Genomic DNA, 16,811 nt, shown 5'->3' on the forward strand with positions numbered 1-16,811 from the left:
AAGGGCCTCTTTTCCTGGAAGAATGCAGGACAAGGGTGGAGACCACCTGAGAGCACCTGCAAACCACTGAGCAGTGGAGGACGGAGCCCCAGGTGCCTGATTCCTCTTTCTTTCTCAAGTGCCCCTGTTCCCTGTCCCTATCCCCTGCTTCCCCTTCTTCCTGTCCCCCATCCCAAGGCCCACTTCTGCCTTCAAAACAAGCTCTCTGGGCAGAATGGGGAAGAGGCCTGCCAAGGAGCAGCTGGGCCATGATTCAGCCTGAGTCACCCATCCAAATCCCAGGGCCGCCCCCAGCTGGGCCAGGGCCTGCAGCTGCCAGGGGAAGGGGGCTGGGCAGAGGGAGGGAGGGAGGGGCCTCTGTGGGCAGTGGACTGTGCTCAGAGGTGCCTAGTCCAGGAGCTTTCATGAATATAGGGCAGTGCTGTGAGGGCCCGGGTGTGATGCATATGAGGAGGTGGGGTGGGGAGGTGACCCCATAGACATCTATTTGGGCTGACTGAAGAGGTAAGGTTTTCGTCTGTGTGTGTGTGTGTGTGTGTGTGCGCTTGCCTGCACAGTCATGGGGTGTCACATGTATATCTGACTAAATGAAGAAGGGCTGATAGTGTGGGCAGAAGTTTGGCTCCCAGCTCTGTCGCTTTCTAGCTGTGTGACCCTGGCAAGTTACTTAATCTCTCTGAACTTCTGTTTCCTCACTTATGAAATAGCAATAATAATATCAATCTCAGATGGTTTTCCTTAAATGGTTTTTAAAATGTTTATTTATTGGGGCACCTGGGTAACTCAGTCGGTTAAGCCTCCAACATCCGACTTCGGCTCACGTCATGATTTCATGGTTCGTGAGTTGGAGCCCCGTATCAGGCTCTCTGCTGTCAGTGCAGAGCCCGCTTCAGATCCTCTCTGCCCCTCTCCTGCTCATGTTCTCTCTCTCTCTCTCTCTCTCTCTCTCTCTCTCTCTCTCTCCCTCCCTCCCTCCCTCCCTCCAAAAATAAATAAACATTAAAAAAATAAAATGTTTATTTATTTTGAGAGAGAGAGAGAGAGAATGGGTGCAAGTGGTGGGGGTAGAGAGAGAGGGAGAAAGACAATCTCAAGTAGGCTCTGCACTGTCAGTGCAGAGCCCAACACGGGGCTCAATCTCACAAACCGTGAAATCATGACCAAAGCCAAAATCAAGAGTCAGATGCCTAACCAACTAAGCCGCCCAGCACCCCCACTTAAGTATGAAACGTAATAAGATGATGACTGTAAAACATTTAGGCAGCCAGTGAATGGTACGATACTACCACCACCATCATCATCTAGAGTATATTGGGTTATACAGTGCTTGCATGAGAATGGACATGTATCTGAGTGTTTGTATTCCTGTGTGTCTGTACAAGCCTAGGTGGGTAGGGGGTCTGGATGAGTGTTTCTTAAAGGACTGAGTGAATGTGTATTGTGTGTGTGTGTGTGTCTGAAGCAGAGATAAGAACTATTCAGAAAGTGGGTTTGTATGGCACTGTCTGCCATATGATCCACCCCCTTCCCCCCCCCCCCATATCACACCTTCCCCAGAGGCCATCATTTGCTGAAATTCAGCCTAGACCACGACGAGCGCTCAGGCAGAGGAACGGAGAAACTGCGGATGCTGCTGTATTGGGAATCTCACTTTCTCAAAAGCCTTTAGCCTCCAGCAGATCTGGAATGGGCGTGAAAGGGGGACTGTGTCTGATGGAGTGGCTATGAACATGAGAGAGCACGAGGGGTACGTGTGTGTGCGCGCGTGGAGTTGGGGGTTGGCTGCCGTCTCTGCTCTGGTACAGGCTGCTTGTCTCCATGGCGCCTGTTGCCACACACGCTTGCTTTTCAGAAAGTCACTGGGATTGTTTATTCCGCCCCCAGCCTGGGCGCCAGCCAAGGAGCTGCAGGCACTTGTTTATCTTCTGGTGCGTACGAGCGAGCGTGTGTGGCTTCCCAGCAGCAAACCAACCCGAGGTACGTGCGCACACACACTCACACGGGTGTGGTGACCATGTTAGTTTTTACAGGATGAGCCCAAACCCCAGGATGAGTCATAACCCAGGCCCAGGCAGATTCACTCCACATAGGGACGAAGATGACCCCTCAGCAGCTCTAGGTAGACAACACACCAGTTTAGCAACCCCCAAAGCTCCAGGCAAATGTGAGAGTCAGTTGCTCTGGCTGTGGTCCTGTGCTCTGGCCCCAACCCCGGAACTAATCATTGTGCAGTGGTTGGCCAGGCCTAAGTCACTGCCCACTCCTAAAGCTGGCAGTGAGGCCCGTCCTACCCCACCACATGGGCTGGAGCGGGAAGGTGGTTCCCCAAGGAAAATGGAGGTGCTGTGGTCAGAAAAGAGTGCACGGAGCTGGGCCTGCCATAACCCTCGCATCTACCATGAGTGTGTTACACTATGCTTAGTGCTTGGTGGTTTTATTTCTCCCTATATCCTCTTCAGAGGTCTGAGAGCCGAGGTACATAGGACGATGTGGAGGCTCAGACAGACTGCAGTCAAGGCTACATAGCTAGTAGCCATCAGAGTCAGGATCTGAACCCACACTGCCTACTTCCATGCGCTTTTTGAGCTCTCACTCTGTCTTAGCAAGTGTTTTATTCTGTTGTCTGGAAATTTTCATTTTTAAGCATGTTTCTATCAATAAGTTTGCATGGAACAAAAGTGGTTGGAGAGTGTGGCAAAGGGCACAGGTGGAGAGAGGCCCTGACTGTGCCCATGTAGCAGACACAGCTGGATCTCTGACCACATGCCTTCAGATGCCCTTACAATTTCTGTACCCGCCAGCTAGACTCCCAACAGGTGGTACCTGAATCTTTGTCAAAAATCTGCCCCTGGGTTTTGGAACCCACTTTATCCACATGTACTGTGGGCCAGAAGTGCCTGGGAATTAACACACAGCTCCACGGGTGGGCCCTTCATCAATGTCTGCCAGGTGCTGGGATATAAATACACCAGCTCCTCTGCCTTCAGCCACAGGAATTCTGAGGTGTACATTTACCCCATTTTCTAAAACTTCCTGCAGGATTAAGCTTCAGCCACCCACTGGGGTAGCTGGCTTAATAACCACCTCTTATTGGATGCCTTCCCCTCCTGGGTCACCTTTCCACTGCCCTGCTGGTGTCCCTACACCTCCCCAATAAACCACATTCCCTCAATCTTCATCTCAGGGTCTGTGAGCTGCCCCAGGACTCTGGATCCCATCCTCTTCTTCCATCCTGAGCATCTGGGCCCAGTCATTATGCTCTCCCTTCCTGGCATCTTTCCTTTCCCTCACTACTGGCCTCTCTCATCAGAATTCAAATGCCTCCAAATCTCCTCAACTTAACCTCCTATCCCACTCTAGAGATTATGATATTGCCTGTCTCCCTTCAAGCCCAAATTTGCTGAGAGAGTCATCTCCTTGCTCTCTCTACTTCTTTACTCCAATTTACACATCAATTCCCCCACCCCAAGTCTGCCTTCCACCCCCACCACTCCACTCACTGTGCTTTCATTAAATTTCCATTACCCTCTTTGCAAGTCCAGAGATCGCCTCTCAGGCTATATCTTGTCTTCCTGATGCAGTTGACCGTACCTTCCTTCTGTAACATTCTCTTCCCTTAGCTTCTGAGACATCATTATCCTGAGTTTCTCCTGGTTTATCAGACTACTGTTTCTCATTTTTCTTTGCAGTCTTTTCCTAGCTGGTACCTTAATGTTGGCATTCCTCAGGGTGGATGTGGGGCCCTTGTCTCACCTTATTTGGCCTATACCCTTCCTTCACATACTGACACCCCTCTTGTGACTTCCGTCACCAGAAACCTGGTCTGTTTCCAGCCTGGACTACTCCAGATCTCAGGTTTGGATTCCGATGTCTCAGCATGGCCACCCCACATTCTTTCCCAGGGCTCATCGGGTATCTGTCCTCCATCCAGTCATCTCTGCAAGGCAGAACTTCAGAGAAGCAGCAGAATCCTCTCTCCCTTCACAGCCACAACCATCCATGACCAAGGCCTGTTGGCTTTACCCCTAAATAGGTATCAAACGTGTCCCCTCATCCATCCCAACAAGCAGTGCCATGGTTCAGGCATCATCATCTCTCACGTGGACAACTTCACGGCTTCCTCACTCATGCCCTGGTTCTACTCCTATCCACCCTCACCCTGCCCCAGGGGGACTTTTTAGGTCACAGGTTGGTTTTTGCCACTTTTCGTGTTTTAAAAACCTCCCCAAGACTCGATGTCTTCATCCGTATCATGGGGCTGGTAATGTTTACCTGGAAGGATTGTAAAGGGAATAAAATGAAACGATGGATGTAGAATAGGGTTTGTAAACTGTGAAGCGAAGTGCTTTTGTGGGCATGAATGAGCAATTTTCAGGGCCTGAAACGTTAGGAAGCAGCCCTTGTGTGGTTGTTGTCCGTGGTGCTGAACACTGGTCCTGTACCCTGAGGTTTTCTGCTTCTCCGGGATGTTGGCGGAAAACGCCGGTTGGATAGACCTTCTTCTTTTAGCATCTGGATTTTAAAAATGATTTTTAAAAAGATAGCGGTGATTTACGGTTCACTAGGTAAGCGGGAGGAATAGAAACTAGGGGGTTTAGTGTGAGGTTTCAGGAGTTAGCTCCGCCATTAACTAGGTGTGTGAACCCAGACAATTAACCCATCACTATCTCAGGTTTCTTATCTGAAAAATGGGAATATAATATATAAATATTGTTCCTAAGTGATTGGAAATTGAAATTATATGACACCTGTAACAAAAACTTAGAATGGTGTCTACTCGTAAATAAGCGTTACATTAACGTTAGTTGTTACCATTTTTAATAGGGGGTTTCAAGGTGCAGGTGAGAAGGTTTTATCACCTCTCGGCAATTACAGAATTATTTGTTCTCCTCTGGGAAGTCAAAGAGGAGGGGACTATCTCCTCTTTCTGAGGAGAAACGTCAAGAAGGCCTCATGTCCTTGGCAATTCATATTCATCTGGAAGCCCCTGAACAGCTACTTCAGGTTCCTTCATCTTTCCAAGACTACTGTGAGATGATTAATGTTGGTCCCATTTTCTAGATTGGGAAACTGAGGCTCAAAAAGGTGAAACAACTTGCTCAAGGGTACCCAGAGGGAAGAGAACCGAGCTTGCACAGACCAGAGAGTAGGCGGGCACTCTGGCTGGGGAGGCCCGTAGCGAGGGAATCGAAGGCGCCTCCCTCCGACCCTACTCGTGTCGCCTCAACTCGTGGGAGCGTGGGCGGCGGCGAGACAAAGGGGCAGGGGCGGGGCGCGGTGCGGGGAGAGACGGCCGGAAGTGCGGCCAAGGCGGAGGCGGGAAATTTCCGCGCAGGTGGATTTCGGAGATCGCGCCGACCTGGGTCCCTTTCCAGGCGCTGCGTGTCTTTGGACAAATGGCTTTCCCTCTCTGAGTCCCAATTTCCTCCTCGGTAATACAAGTAGAGGGTGTTCGCGGGGCTGGATTGAGTGAAACCTGACGAGCAGCGCGCCCCGCCCTCAATACGCGCGGCAAATGGGCAGTCGCTCCGCCCCTCAGTCTCCCTGTCTGTGAAATGGGAACCCGGTCGAGAGGGGCGGGGAACCCAGGAGCCCGGGAACCTCGGTGAGGAGCGAGGGGCTAAGGGCGCCCCTCCCTCTCTCCGGCCTCCGAGTCCTCGCCGGCACCGCCCCCTCCCGGCTCCGGAGACCGCTAGTCGGCCAGCGCGCATGCCCGGGGCGGGGCGCTGGGCGGGAGCGCGGAGCCGGCGCGGGGGACGGCGGCGCGGAGTCCGCGGGTCCGCCCGCCAGCCCCGCCGGAGGCAGCCGAGGCCGCTCGGGCGGCGGCGGCAGCGGCAGCGGCAGCGGCTGGAGCTGGAGCGCAGCGCGCCAAGGAGACGAGCGGTGGCACAGCAGGGTAGGTGCCGAGCCCGCACCTGCTGCCCGCTATGGGCGGGCGGCAGCGACCCCATTCCTCTGCCCGCGGCCGCCCCAGAGCCGCTGTCCAGGGTCCTGGAACCACCTGGGTGGAGGGGCTCGCGCACCGTGCGAGGCGTGTGCCCAGCGTGCGCCGGTGTGTGTGTGTGCGCGCGCGGCCGGGGGCGGCGGGTGTCCATTTCCAGGCTCCTCGCAGGGGTGGGGCGGGGCGGGGGCGGGTCCCGCAGCCTGGGGCCCGGCGCTCGACGGACCTTGAGGGCCAACCCTCCCTGTGTGTAGGACTCGGACCCTGCGCCCGGCCTCGCCGCGTGCGGCCGCATTGTTCGACAGGGTTGTGCGGGAGGGGGCGCTTCCCGCCACCGCGGGGAAGGGGGTCCGCCCGCGTTGATTCATCTGCCCCCTGGAGCGAGCTCTGTGCTCGAGTGGCTCCACTGAAACCACCGGCACTACTGAGCACACTCGCTGTCGCACACTCAGTATGGCATACACTCTGGGGCACCATCACACACCCCATTACACACTCACCGCGTTCATACATGGGCATCCCACTCCCGGGTGAGGCCACGATCTTCTCTCTCTCTCTCTCTCTCTCTCTCTCTCTCTCTGTCTCTCTCTTTCTCTTACACACACACACACACACACACACGCACACACTATGGCCCTTGGTCATTCCATCCTACACATACACACGGCCACCTGTGCACCCACCCAGTACACTAAGTGGGAGCCTTGCGTATATACCCAGGCATAGCTACGCATTCACACCGGCCATTGCCTATCACAGAACACCCAACTCAACAATAGTCGCTTATCACACCACACTCACAGCCACCCTGCTCTGACCTGCTTCTGCCCATTCACATTTACTCATGGTATCCCTCACGTACCCCTAGACCCTGGAGTAGGCTGTGCACACACTCCCTCTCCCACACTCTCCATATCTTAGCTTGCTGCCCATCCCCTGCACTCACTCAGCCCAAGTATGTGCACCCCTGATTGTCCACTCTTGCCCTCTTGTGGATGAACGGATGGATGGTCTGGGTCCATTTCTGGAAACAGGTATGGCTGTCACCCTTTGCTAGACTCTTTCTCCCCTACGGCCCTAGGCAGGAAGCTTTGCTGCTCCAAGGATACTAGGAGACAAGGGGCGGAGAGGGTGAGGGGCAGCAGACCCAGATTGTCAGACACACACACAGCCATACACTCACACCTTCTGGAGTACTGCAAGCCTTTGTTGGTCTCATCACCATGGGAGGAGGTGTTTGCAGGTGCCTGGCAGCCCTGGCTTCATATAGAGAAGAAGGAACGGACTGGCCAGGTCTCTGGGCTGGAAGAAGAATTCACAGGGGCTCCTCTGCCCAAGCACCTGTGCCTACAGCCAGGCCAGGTCTCCATGAGTGAGACCCTGAGGCCATGTGGCCACACATGTGTACACCCACAGGGTCCAAGTGGCCCCCACAAGACATAAAGACATAGGCCATTCTGCACATACAAGTTGCATGTATACACACGCAAGCTTTTCTTGAGCAGAATGCAGGAGCCAGGTCCTGCCTCTCCAGGCTGGCTTAAGCTGGCACAGACATCCATAAGCAGTCTGCATGCTCCTCTGCATGCGAGGTGAGCTGGCCCACACACCTAGGGGATCATTTCAATCTTCTACCTCAGTCAGGCCACATAAGTGTGCAGGCTTATCTGCTCATCTTGGTGGGCGTGTATCTGTTGGGACATGCTTCCTCACGTCCAAGGGATCAGGAGGACCCTTGGCCTGACCCCAAAAAGCAGAAAGGGGCTTTAAGAGCCAAGCGTCAGTGTCCAAAATCTTAGCTGATACAAGCAGGAAGAACCCAAGATTTGGGTTGAGACACAACAGGCTCTGAACCACAGCCCCCCGGCACCAGCTGTGTGCCCTTGGTCAAGTCTTTTTTTCCCTTTGACTTCAGTGTCTTCATCTGTGAAATGGGATGATAATGCCCCCCCCACCCCACCCCCCCACCATGAGATCGTTGTGGAGTCTAGATGACAAAATAAGCCTGAGAGTGCTGGGCCCAGGACTGAGCACACAGTGGGGAAAGTGATGGAGCTGGGTTCCAGTGCGAGGGTAGGGCATAAGGAGGGGGTGCCCCAGGCCTGGGCTGCCTCTTGGAGAAGTGGCTTGAGGATACTGAGGCTCCATCAAGAGCCAGGAAGCACCCAGTAGAACTGTGAGCAGCAGAGCCTCTGAGAATGGTGTCTTGGCAGATCTTAAACCCAGGGCTGGGCCAGCGATTCTAGATATAACTACATCCCTTCCCCCATTTCACAGACTGAGGCCCAGACTGGAAATATTCACTCAAATTCATGGAGCAAGTCAGTGACCAAACTGGCACCTGACGCCACATCTTTCTAATGCCCTGACCAGGCTCTTTGTCCCTACCCCAGACCTTCTAGCATGTCAGAAAACAGCAAGCTGGGAACTGAGAAGCCAAACTCTTCCGGGGGGGGGGGGGGGTTGCGGGTGGCGCTTTCAGAAGAGGCGTGTTACCCTCTGGGCCATGCCTGCCTCTCAGTGTCCACTTCTGGAAAATAAGAACACAGCACCTGCCTGGAAGGTGTATGGGGCCTGCACATAGTAAACATACTATAGGCTTGATGTGTGTGAGGTCATCTCCCACCCTTCTCAGCATCTAGGTCAAGTGTCAAAATTCAGGTGGCTAGAGGCCAAGGGGATAGCCTACATGAGAAGCTGGCTACAAGAAAAACCTTCAATGATCGATAGTAACGGGCAGCCAGCCTCAGTGCCCAGGACCCCATAGGGAGGGGTGGAGATTGTGGCTTGTTGGAGAGTGCACCCCCATCCAAGAAGGCAGCCACTGCTTGGCTCCAGCTGACTGTTGGCATGCAGGAAGCATGCTCAGATTGCCAAATTCTAGTTTTCTAAGAGAATCTGGAAATCTGATTTTGCACATGAAATCTTACAATTTTTAAATGTCGATCAGTTAATTCCTTTAAAAATTTCTTCTTAGCACTCTGGGACAAACAAGCAGGTCTGAAGGTGAGATTTTGCCAGTTTGTGCCCCTGCTGTAGCTACCTCCCCCCCCCCCCCGCCCCATCCCCTGCCCCCTCCTGGGAGCACAGCTGGGCTCTGACAGGCTGAGTAGATAAAAACAGGCCTTCCGTGTACACAGCCCAGCCCCAAAGTGAGCAGAGCCCCGCACACCCCTCATCTTCTCTAATCCTCACAACAGCCCTGTGGGAGCAGGGGAGGCCTTGTCAGGGTCCCCAGTGAGGAGAAGGGACATGCCTGTGCTCATAGAGTTGCTAAGTAGGGAACTGCTTCCTCCTGCTCCCCTTCCGACTTCACTCCATTCACTCCAGCCGCTCCGGACTTTGTATGGCTACTTCAGATGCTGCCCCCAAACCAAGTGCCCCACTGTTGTCTACAAGATGGCCCCTACCCCAGGGTCCCCATTTTGGTGATGACCCTCATCCACCCAAGTCCCATAAGCCCAAAGTCTGGGGGACACAGTGGTGAATGGTCTCAGCTGCGTCCCCATTCAGGGACTCGAGGTCTAAGCAGGGACCTAGAGGTATAAACGGCACATAACGTGTGTCTGGCTAGGGGAAGAAGAAGAGGCCATAGGAACTCCAAGGAAGCTAGTGGACAAAGAAAGCTCACTGGAGGAGGAGGTGTTTGAACGGGGGCCTGAAGGTTTAATGAGAGCCAGGCAAGAAGGTGTGCAGAAGCTGAGATGCGAGGACTGTGAAGCCATGGATAAGCCCAGAGAGGTCGTGGTGCATGTGTGTGTGTTTGTACGCACTGTGGGGAAGTGCATACTGAAAGATAAAGCTTAGTGGGTTAGTAACTACACAGGGGCTTGGAAGCACATTATAGAATTGGACTCAACCCTAAAAGTAATAGGGAGTCACTAAGGTTTCTTTTTTTCCCCCATTTTTAAAAAGAGTGATATGTGCACACATAACCAAAATTTCATGAATCACAAAGGGGCATAGCAAAGGAAGGAAGGAAGGAAGGAAGAAAGGAAGGAAGGAAGGAAGGAAGGAAGGAAGGAAGGGAAAGGAAGAAAGAAACAGGAAGAAAGAAAGAGGAAGAAAGAAAGAAAGAGAAAGAAAGAAAAAGGAAAGAAGGAAAGAAAGAAGGAAAGAAAGAAAGAAAAGAAAAAAAGAGTCTCTTCCACCTCTGGATCCCTGGTCTCACTTCCCAGAGGCAATTGCTACTAAATTTCATGGGTTTCCTTCCAGAAATTTTCTTTTTATAAATAAACCCATATATGTGTATCTGACCCTTTTTGTATCTGCATGCAGGGGGTCCCACTAGCCAGGCTGTCCCTGGATTTTTTCACTTAATTTATCTTGGGCATCCTTCCTCATCACTCCGTACACTCTGACAGCTGTGGGGGCTCCGTGTGGCTGTCTCACATTTCATGAATTAGCTTCTTGGTTTTCTTCTCGTCACCAACCATGTTCTCTTGCACCCTCGGTGCACCACCGATCCTTCCTCATGACCATGCCTGGAGGTGGGCTTGCTGACCTAAATGCCAAGTGCACTGTAAACTTTGATGGGAATTGACAAATATCTTTCCAAAAAGATTACAACCAGTTTACTTTCCCAGCAAGAACAAAGACGGGTTGGAGCCAATGAGCGGCATAGGTGGACCAACATATTAGAAAGATCTTTCAGTCCTTCGTTTAACAAATATTCATAGGGAGCTACTTGCTTACCCTATGCCAATCATTGTTCTCAACCCTGAGCTTATATCCATAAACATGACAACGTTCCCATCCTCCTGGAGCTGACATTCTAATGGGAGAGACAAACCACAAGTAATAAACAACTGTATGTAATATGTCAGATGGTGACAGGTACTATGAAGAAAACTGAGCAAGACAAGGGCGATGGAGAGTGCCACGGTGCTGGGGACTATGGGCCAGGGAAGGTCCCAGGAAGGCGACCATGAAGATATTGGGAGAGAAGCCCTTCCAGGCAGAGGAAACAGCCAGTGCAAAAGCCCCAAGGCAGCGGGTGTCCAACGATCAGCAAGGCAGCCGGTGTGGCTGAAGCAGCATAATTGAAAGTAGTAGGGGGGCGTCTGGGTGGCTCAGTCGGTTGAGCATCCAACTCTTCATTTTGGCTCAGGTCATGATCTCACGGTTTCGTGAGTTTGGGCCCCACGCCGGGGTCTGTGCTGGCAGCTCGAAGCTTGCTTGGAATTCTCTTTCTCTCTTCTTCTTCTTTCTCTGCCCCGCCCTCACTCATGCTGGCTCTGTCCTCTCAAAATAAATAAAAATTTTTTAAAATTAAGGAACAAAAAAGTAGTAGGAGACAAGGCCACGATCAGTGATGGGGCCAGAAGATGCAGGGACACGTAAGGAGTTTACTTTTACTTCACACAGGATGGGGAGACACTACCTGGTTCTGAGCAGAAGAGGGATGATCTGCCTTGGATCTTGCTAAGATCCCTCCAGCTGCTGTGTTGAGAATGAACTGTTCGGAGCAGAGGAAAAAGCCAGGATAATCCAGGTGGGAGATAGTGTGAGTTTAGCCCAGGAGATATTCTGGATATATTCTGAAGGGAGGTCCATTATGTTTTGCTGATGGATGGGATGTGGGGTGTGTGAGAAAAGTCAAGGGTGACTCTAGGGCTTTTGACCCGAGCATTAGTGAGGTGGCTTTGGGAAAGATGTCAGGCAGAGCAGGCTTGGGGGGAACCCAGTGCCCTGCTCACTCTGGCTGCTGATATGTAGTGGGATGGAGTTGCTCACAGATCCAGCTGCCTGCCAGATCCTCTCCCTGGATGTCCCCCAGACACCACACGCTCAGCTTGTCTAAAACACAACTCTGTTTTCCCCCAGATCTCCTGCCTCACACACACACACCCCCACCCTGGCCAGAATCCTGAGGGTCGCCCCTACTGTCACCTCCTACAGCTGGCTGGCTCTTGTCAGTTTTCCCCAAGATTGCTCAAGTCTGCCAACTCTCTATCCCTCGGACCTTTACCGTACCAGCTCTCATCTAGATTATTGCAGAGAAGGGCTGGGTGGAACGAACGAAGAATTGGAAGGATGAGAGATTAAAGAATGATTGGCTAACCCCTCTCCTCCAGCCTCCACCCCAGAGCAGCAGTCTTTGAAAGCACACATTTCAGACTATGTCCCTCAACGATAAACCATTCACGTCTCCCCAGGGCCTACACAGACCCAAACTGGTGGGCTACAGACGTGTTTTGTTTGACCCACATAGTGTTGTTTTTCTTTTTTAACCTTGAATTAGGGTATTTTACATTAAACTTCTGGATTTCCTGCTCCTCACTGATACTACCAGGATGTACTTCTCCAAAGCAGTCCTTGGCTGGTGGAGTAGTGGCCCCCACTTCAGACAGGGCATGCACTCTCTGGTTTGTCCCTTTCCCCACCATTTCCTATTGTTTTCTATCCAGCCTGCTCCCCTCACTTAAATTACCTGCCTGGCCCCTATGGCATCAGAGTTTGTGACTCATGGTCTGGAAGACAAAAGCGTAACTTCTAGGTAGCATGCTGCACGGGGTGGGCTGACGAGGTAGATGAAGGGTGCATGCTGCATGGGTGATGGTACATAAGCTGAAAAGTTAGTTGCGAAGGGCCTTGAATGCCATTTTGAGAAGTCTGACCTTTATCCAGAGGGCCACTGGGAGCAGAGAAGCAGGGGAGTGATATGGTGGGACAGGAGTGGACCAGATGGGGGCAGAGAACCCAGAGGAGGCCCAGCTGCTAGAAGACAGGTGGGAAGGAGAATATAGAGACTCCTCCCCACTAGGTCGTCCTGAGTCTGAGTCTGTTTTCTCTGTGTTTCAGAACCAGATAGCAGCCTGGGGCACAGGTATGGTCACGAGGGCAGTTGGGCAGTGCTGAAGACCCAGCCTGGCTCCAGCTTCTTTGAAAGAACTCCAGCCCCCCAGCACCTCAGCCCACAGCCCTCTGCTGCCCACAGGATGGGAGCCTGGGGGCTGGGAACCCAGCCATGAGGGACTCCTGCCCCTCCCAGCAAAAGGCCAGCCCTGCACTCCTGAGGCACACCCCTACCCAAAGCCCAGGCATGGACTCTAGACACAGCAGCCCCATTGGGGCTGGGGAAGGGGCCTCCTGTTCTGAGGGCCCTGGCAGGAGCTTGGCCTGCCCCTCCCTGACCTGCATCCCTCCCCAAGAGGCAGCCACCAAGGAGACATTGGGGGCACATGGAGCCTTGATCTCAGGGACACAAGAAACCACCTTCTCTGGGAAGCCAGACCCTGTGTCCTCAGTGAACACTGATCTCTCATCCTTGGAGAATAGAAATCCTGTGTTTTTAGAGAAGATGGAATCCAAGTCTTCAAAGCAGGCAGATTCCACTTCCATGGGAGAGGAAGATGCTGGGCCCTTGAGAAAGGCAGAATCCATGTTTATAGCAAAAACAGAGCCTGCAGTCTTGGGAAAAGGGGATCCTGTGGCTCCTAGAAGGATGGACCCTGTGACCCCAAGAAAGGAGGATCCTGGATCCTTGGGAAAGGTAGATCCTGTGTGTTCTGACAAGGTGGATACAGTGTCCCCAGGGAAGGAGGGTCCTGTATCTGCTACCAAAGTGGATCCTGAGTTCCCAAGAAAGGAGGAGCCCAGGTATTCAGGAAAAGAGCTTCCTGTGGCCTCAAGAGAGGTGGCTTCTGCATCTGTGAGAAAGGCAGATCTTGTGTCCTTGAGAAAGAAAGATCCTGGGCCCTCAAGAAAGATGGATCCTGTGTCCTTGCTAAACGCAGATGCTGCATCTTCAGAAAAGACAGATCCTGGGTCTTTGGGAACACTGACTCCAGGGTCATCAGGCAAAACCGAGCCTGTCTCCCCTGGAATAGCAGCTCTGGGGTCCTCAGGAAGGATGGATCCTACTCGCTTGGGGATGACAGATCCTGCATCTATGGGAAATACAGAAATTGTGTCTCCCACAAAAGAGGACCCTCAGTTCCTGGGGAAGGTGGACCCTGCCTCCTCAGGAAAGGAAGATTCCATGTCGACGAGAGTGATAAAAACTATGTCTGCTGGGCAGATGGGTGGTCCTGTGTTTTCAGGAGAGATGGAACCCACATCTTTGAAAAATATGGATCCTGTGTCTTCAGGCAGGGTGGGACCGGTTTCTTTGGGGAAGGTGGAGCCTGTGTCCTCAGGAAAGCCAGAGCCCTTGTCTCCCGGGCAGGCAGAGCCAACGTCCATGGGAAAGACAGAGACCGTATCATCACAAAAGGAGGACCCAGTATCCTCCACAAAGGTGGACCCCATTTCTCTGGGAAATACAAAAACAGCATCTTCTGGAAAAGTGAACCCTGAATCGAAAGGAAGAATAGACCCAGTGCCCTCAGGTCCAGAGACTCCCAAATTCGTGGGGACAGCAGGACTCTCATCCTCTGTAAAAGGCGAGGCAGTGACTGGGGGGGAAGCAGATCCACTGTCCTCAGAGAAGGCAGGTCCTATGGCCTCTGGAATGGTGGGTCCCACAGCCTCAGGGAAGGCTGATCCCCTGGCCTTGGGCAAGGCAGACACTGTGAACAGAGGGAAGGCAGAAACTATTCCCCCTGGGGAACTGGACTCTGTGTCTTCAGGAAAAGTGGACCCCATGACTCTAGAAAAAACTGTCCTGGCATCCTTGGGAAAAGCAGAAACTGTGCCAGAGGAGAAGGTGGATCCTGTGCCTCCAGAAAAGGGGAATCCTGTGAACTCTGTAAAGGTGGATCCCCGGGCCTCGGGGAAGGCAGAACCCATGGCTGAGGGCAAAGCAGAAACAAAGCCCCTTGGGCAGCAGGGCCCTGCGGAAAAAGCAGAGGCTGCATCTCTGCAGAAGGAAAAGCCACTGGCTTTGGAGAAAGGGGAGCCAGAATCCTCAGGAAAAGCAGACCCTATTGCCTCTGGGAAAGTGGAGCCTGCGGTCCTGGGGAAGGCCAACGCTCCAAGCAAAGCAGAGCCCTCATCCTCCGGGAAGTTGGGCTCCCTGCCTCTGGAGAAGGCGGAGGCCTCCTCTTCCAGGCAGTCAGATGGCAAACCCTGCGGCCCAGGCGCTTCTCCCGCGGGTGCCGGTAGCGGCGGAGGCCTCCTGGAGCCAGCGCCAGCGCCCAGCACAGCGGTCTCCAGCCCAGGCCAGAAAGACCCGACGGTCGCCGGGACCGAGAAAAGCCCCGGCCCAGAGGCCGCAGGGCCCCCGGTGGGGCCACGGACTCGCGACAACTTCACTAAGGCGCCGTCGTGGGAGGCCAGCGCCCCGCCGCCGCGCGAGGACGCGGGCACGCAGGCGGGCGCACAGGCCTGCGTGTCGGTGGCCGTGAGCCCCATGTCTCCGCAGGACGGCGCGGGCGGCCCGGCCTTCAGCTTCCAGGCGGCGCCTCGCGCGCCCAGCCCCGCGCCCAGGCCGCCCTCGCGCCGGGACGCGGGCCTGCAGGTGTCGCTGGGCGCCGCCGAGACGCGCTCGGTGGCCACCGGGCCCATGACGCCGCAGGCAGCCGCGCCGCCCGCCGCGCCGCCCGCCTTCCCCGAAGTGCGGGTGCGGCCCGGCTCCGCACTGGCAGCCGCCGTGGCGCCCCAGGAGGCAGCCGAGCCCGTGCGCGACGTGAGCTGGGACGAAAAGGGCATGACGTGGGAGGTGTACGGCGCCTCCATGGAGGTGGAGGTGCTGGGCATGGCCATCCAGAAGCATCTGGAGCGACAGATCGAGGAGCACGGCCGCCAAGGGGCGCCCGCACCGCCGCCCGCCGCCCGTCCGGGCCCCGGCCGTGCGGGCTCCGTGCGCGCCGCACCCCCAGAGGGTCCCGCCAAGCGCCCGCCTGGCCTCTTCCGCGCGCTGCTGCAGAGTGTGCGCCGCCCGCGGTGCTGCTCCCGAGCCGGACCCACGGCCGAGTGATCTCCTCCCCTTTCGTACGCCCGGGTTTCCAACCTTTTCAGGTTCCCTTCTTGACCCCAAGCTCCTAGAAGGGATCCCTTAGACGGGCGGGAGGCCCACGAGGGGTGGGCAGCCTCTAGGGCCTTCTCATCCTTTTCTTTCCAGCCTCCTCCCCCGCCAGCCACACAAATGAACCCTCGCTACCCAGCCCCCTCGTGGTCATGAGGCCACGAACCCAGCCCTGACACCCACCCTCCTGTCCCCTTACAGCTCTCAGCTCCACTCCCTCCGGGTCACGCTGGGTGACCTCGGGGCCCTGCTCAGCAGGCCCAGCCCTGAGAGCTGAGGCAGGCTCCTGAGATGTCCAGATTGGTAGGCTGAAGTCATCAGTGGCCGCCCGGTCCCCAGAACAGGAGAGACTGTACAAAAGCTCCAAGTGTGCAAGGATTGGTGTGTGAGATCCCTGAGTGTGCAAGGCTCCAAATGTGAGGCCCCTGGAAGAGCGTGAGTGTGTGTCCATGCAGTGGGCTGGCCCCCATGGCCCCGGGCATGTCTTGCATGCTGGTAGTCATCCCCAATTCCTGTCTCCCTCTCACCTGGCCCCATCCCCAGCCCTATCTCCACCCTCACTGGACACTTGTTCACAATTCCTGACAGGGGGAAGGCAGCTGCAGGGGTGCCCCTGGGGGGGCACAGTTCTAAGAGTCTCAGAAAGGTCAGAGGCTCTCAGACAGGTCTGGGAATCACAGACAGAAGCTCGTGGAAGGTCTTGGGTCCCAGGCAGCCTGACAGCTGGTCTTGGGTATTGGGGGCAGGACGGAGAGCTCATTCTACAACCCCAGTTGTCCTCTCAAGGCTGCCCTCTCCCACCCCTCGTCCCCCCTGTGCTGTGAGCCCCACGAGTCCCTTGTGATCACTCAATACCCGTTTCCCCCCACCCCTCCAGCCACAGTTTTTGGCTACAAACTGTCACAATATACATTGGTAATAAAAATTTCCCCCAACTGTTGTCAGCTGTGATTGGCTACA

General features: G+C 54.5%; 1 protein-coding gene across 3 annotated transcripts; it reads left to right on the plus strand.

Moving 5' to 3' along the window:
* The first annotated feature begins 5,766 nt into the window (after window positions 1-5,766).
* GPRIN1 (G protein regulated inducer of neurite outgrowth 1) lies at window positions 5,767-16,786 on the plus strand. Of its 3 annotated transcripts, XM_023259289.2 has the most exons (3): window positions 5,767-5,896; window positions 11,309-11,435; window positions 12,746-16,786. In XM_023259289.2, exon 3 carries the CDS (start codon window positions 12,912-12,914, stop codon window positions 15,801-15,803), a length of 2,892 nt encoding a protein of 963 aa, XP_023115057.2. In that variant the 5' UTR covers window positions 5,767-5,896; window positions 11,309-11,435; window positions 12,746-12,911; the 3' UTR covers window positions 15,804-16,786. The 3 variants fall into 3 exon arrangements, with proteins under 3 accessions (XP_023115057.2, XP_023115058.2, XP_023115063.2); XM_023259290.2 differs by lacking the exon at window positions 11,309-11,435 and having other exon boundaries at window positions 5,776-5,896; XM_023259295.2 differs by lacking the exons at window positions 5,767-5,896; window positions 11,309-11,435 and adding an exon at window positions 11,465-12,309.
* Window positions 16,787-16,811: the final 25 nt, after the last annotated feature.

The sequence above is a fragment of the Felis catus genome, chromosome A1 (assembly GCF_018350175.1).
Source record: "Felis catus isolate Fca126 chromosome A1, F.catus_Fca126_mat1.0, whole genome shotgun sequence".
NCBI classification, from domain to species: Eukaryota; Metazoa; Chordata; class Mammalia; order Carnivora; family Felidae; genus Felis; species Felis catus.

Excerpts from the sequence above, each read along its gene's own strand:
- GPRIN1 (XM_023259289.2), top strand. The coding sequence starts at position 12,912 with ATGAGGGACTCCTGCCCCTCCCAGCAAAAGGCCAGCCCTGCACTCCTG.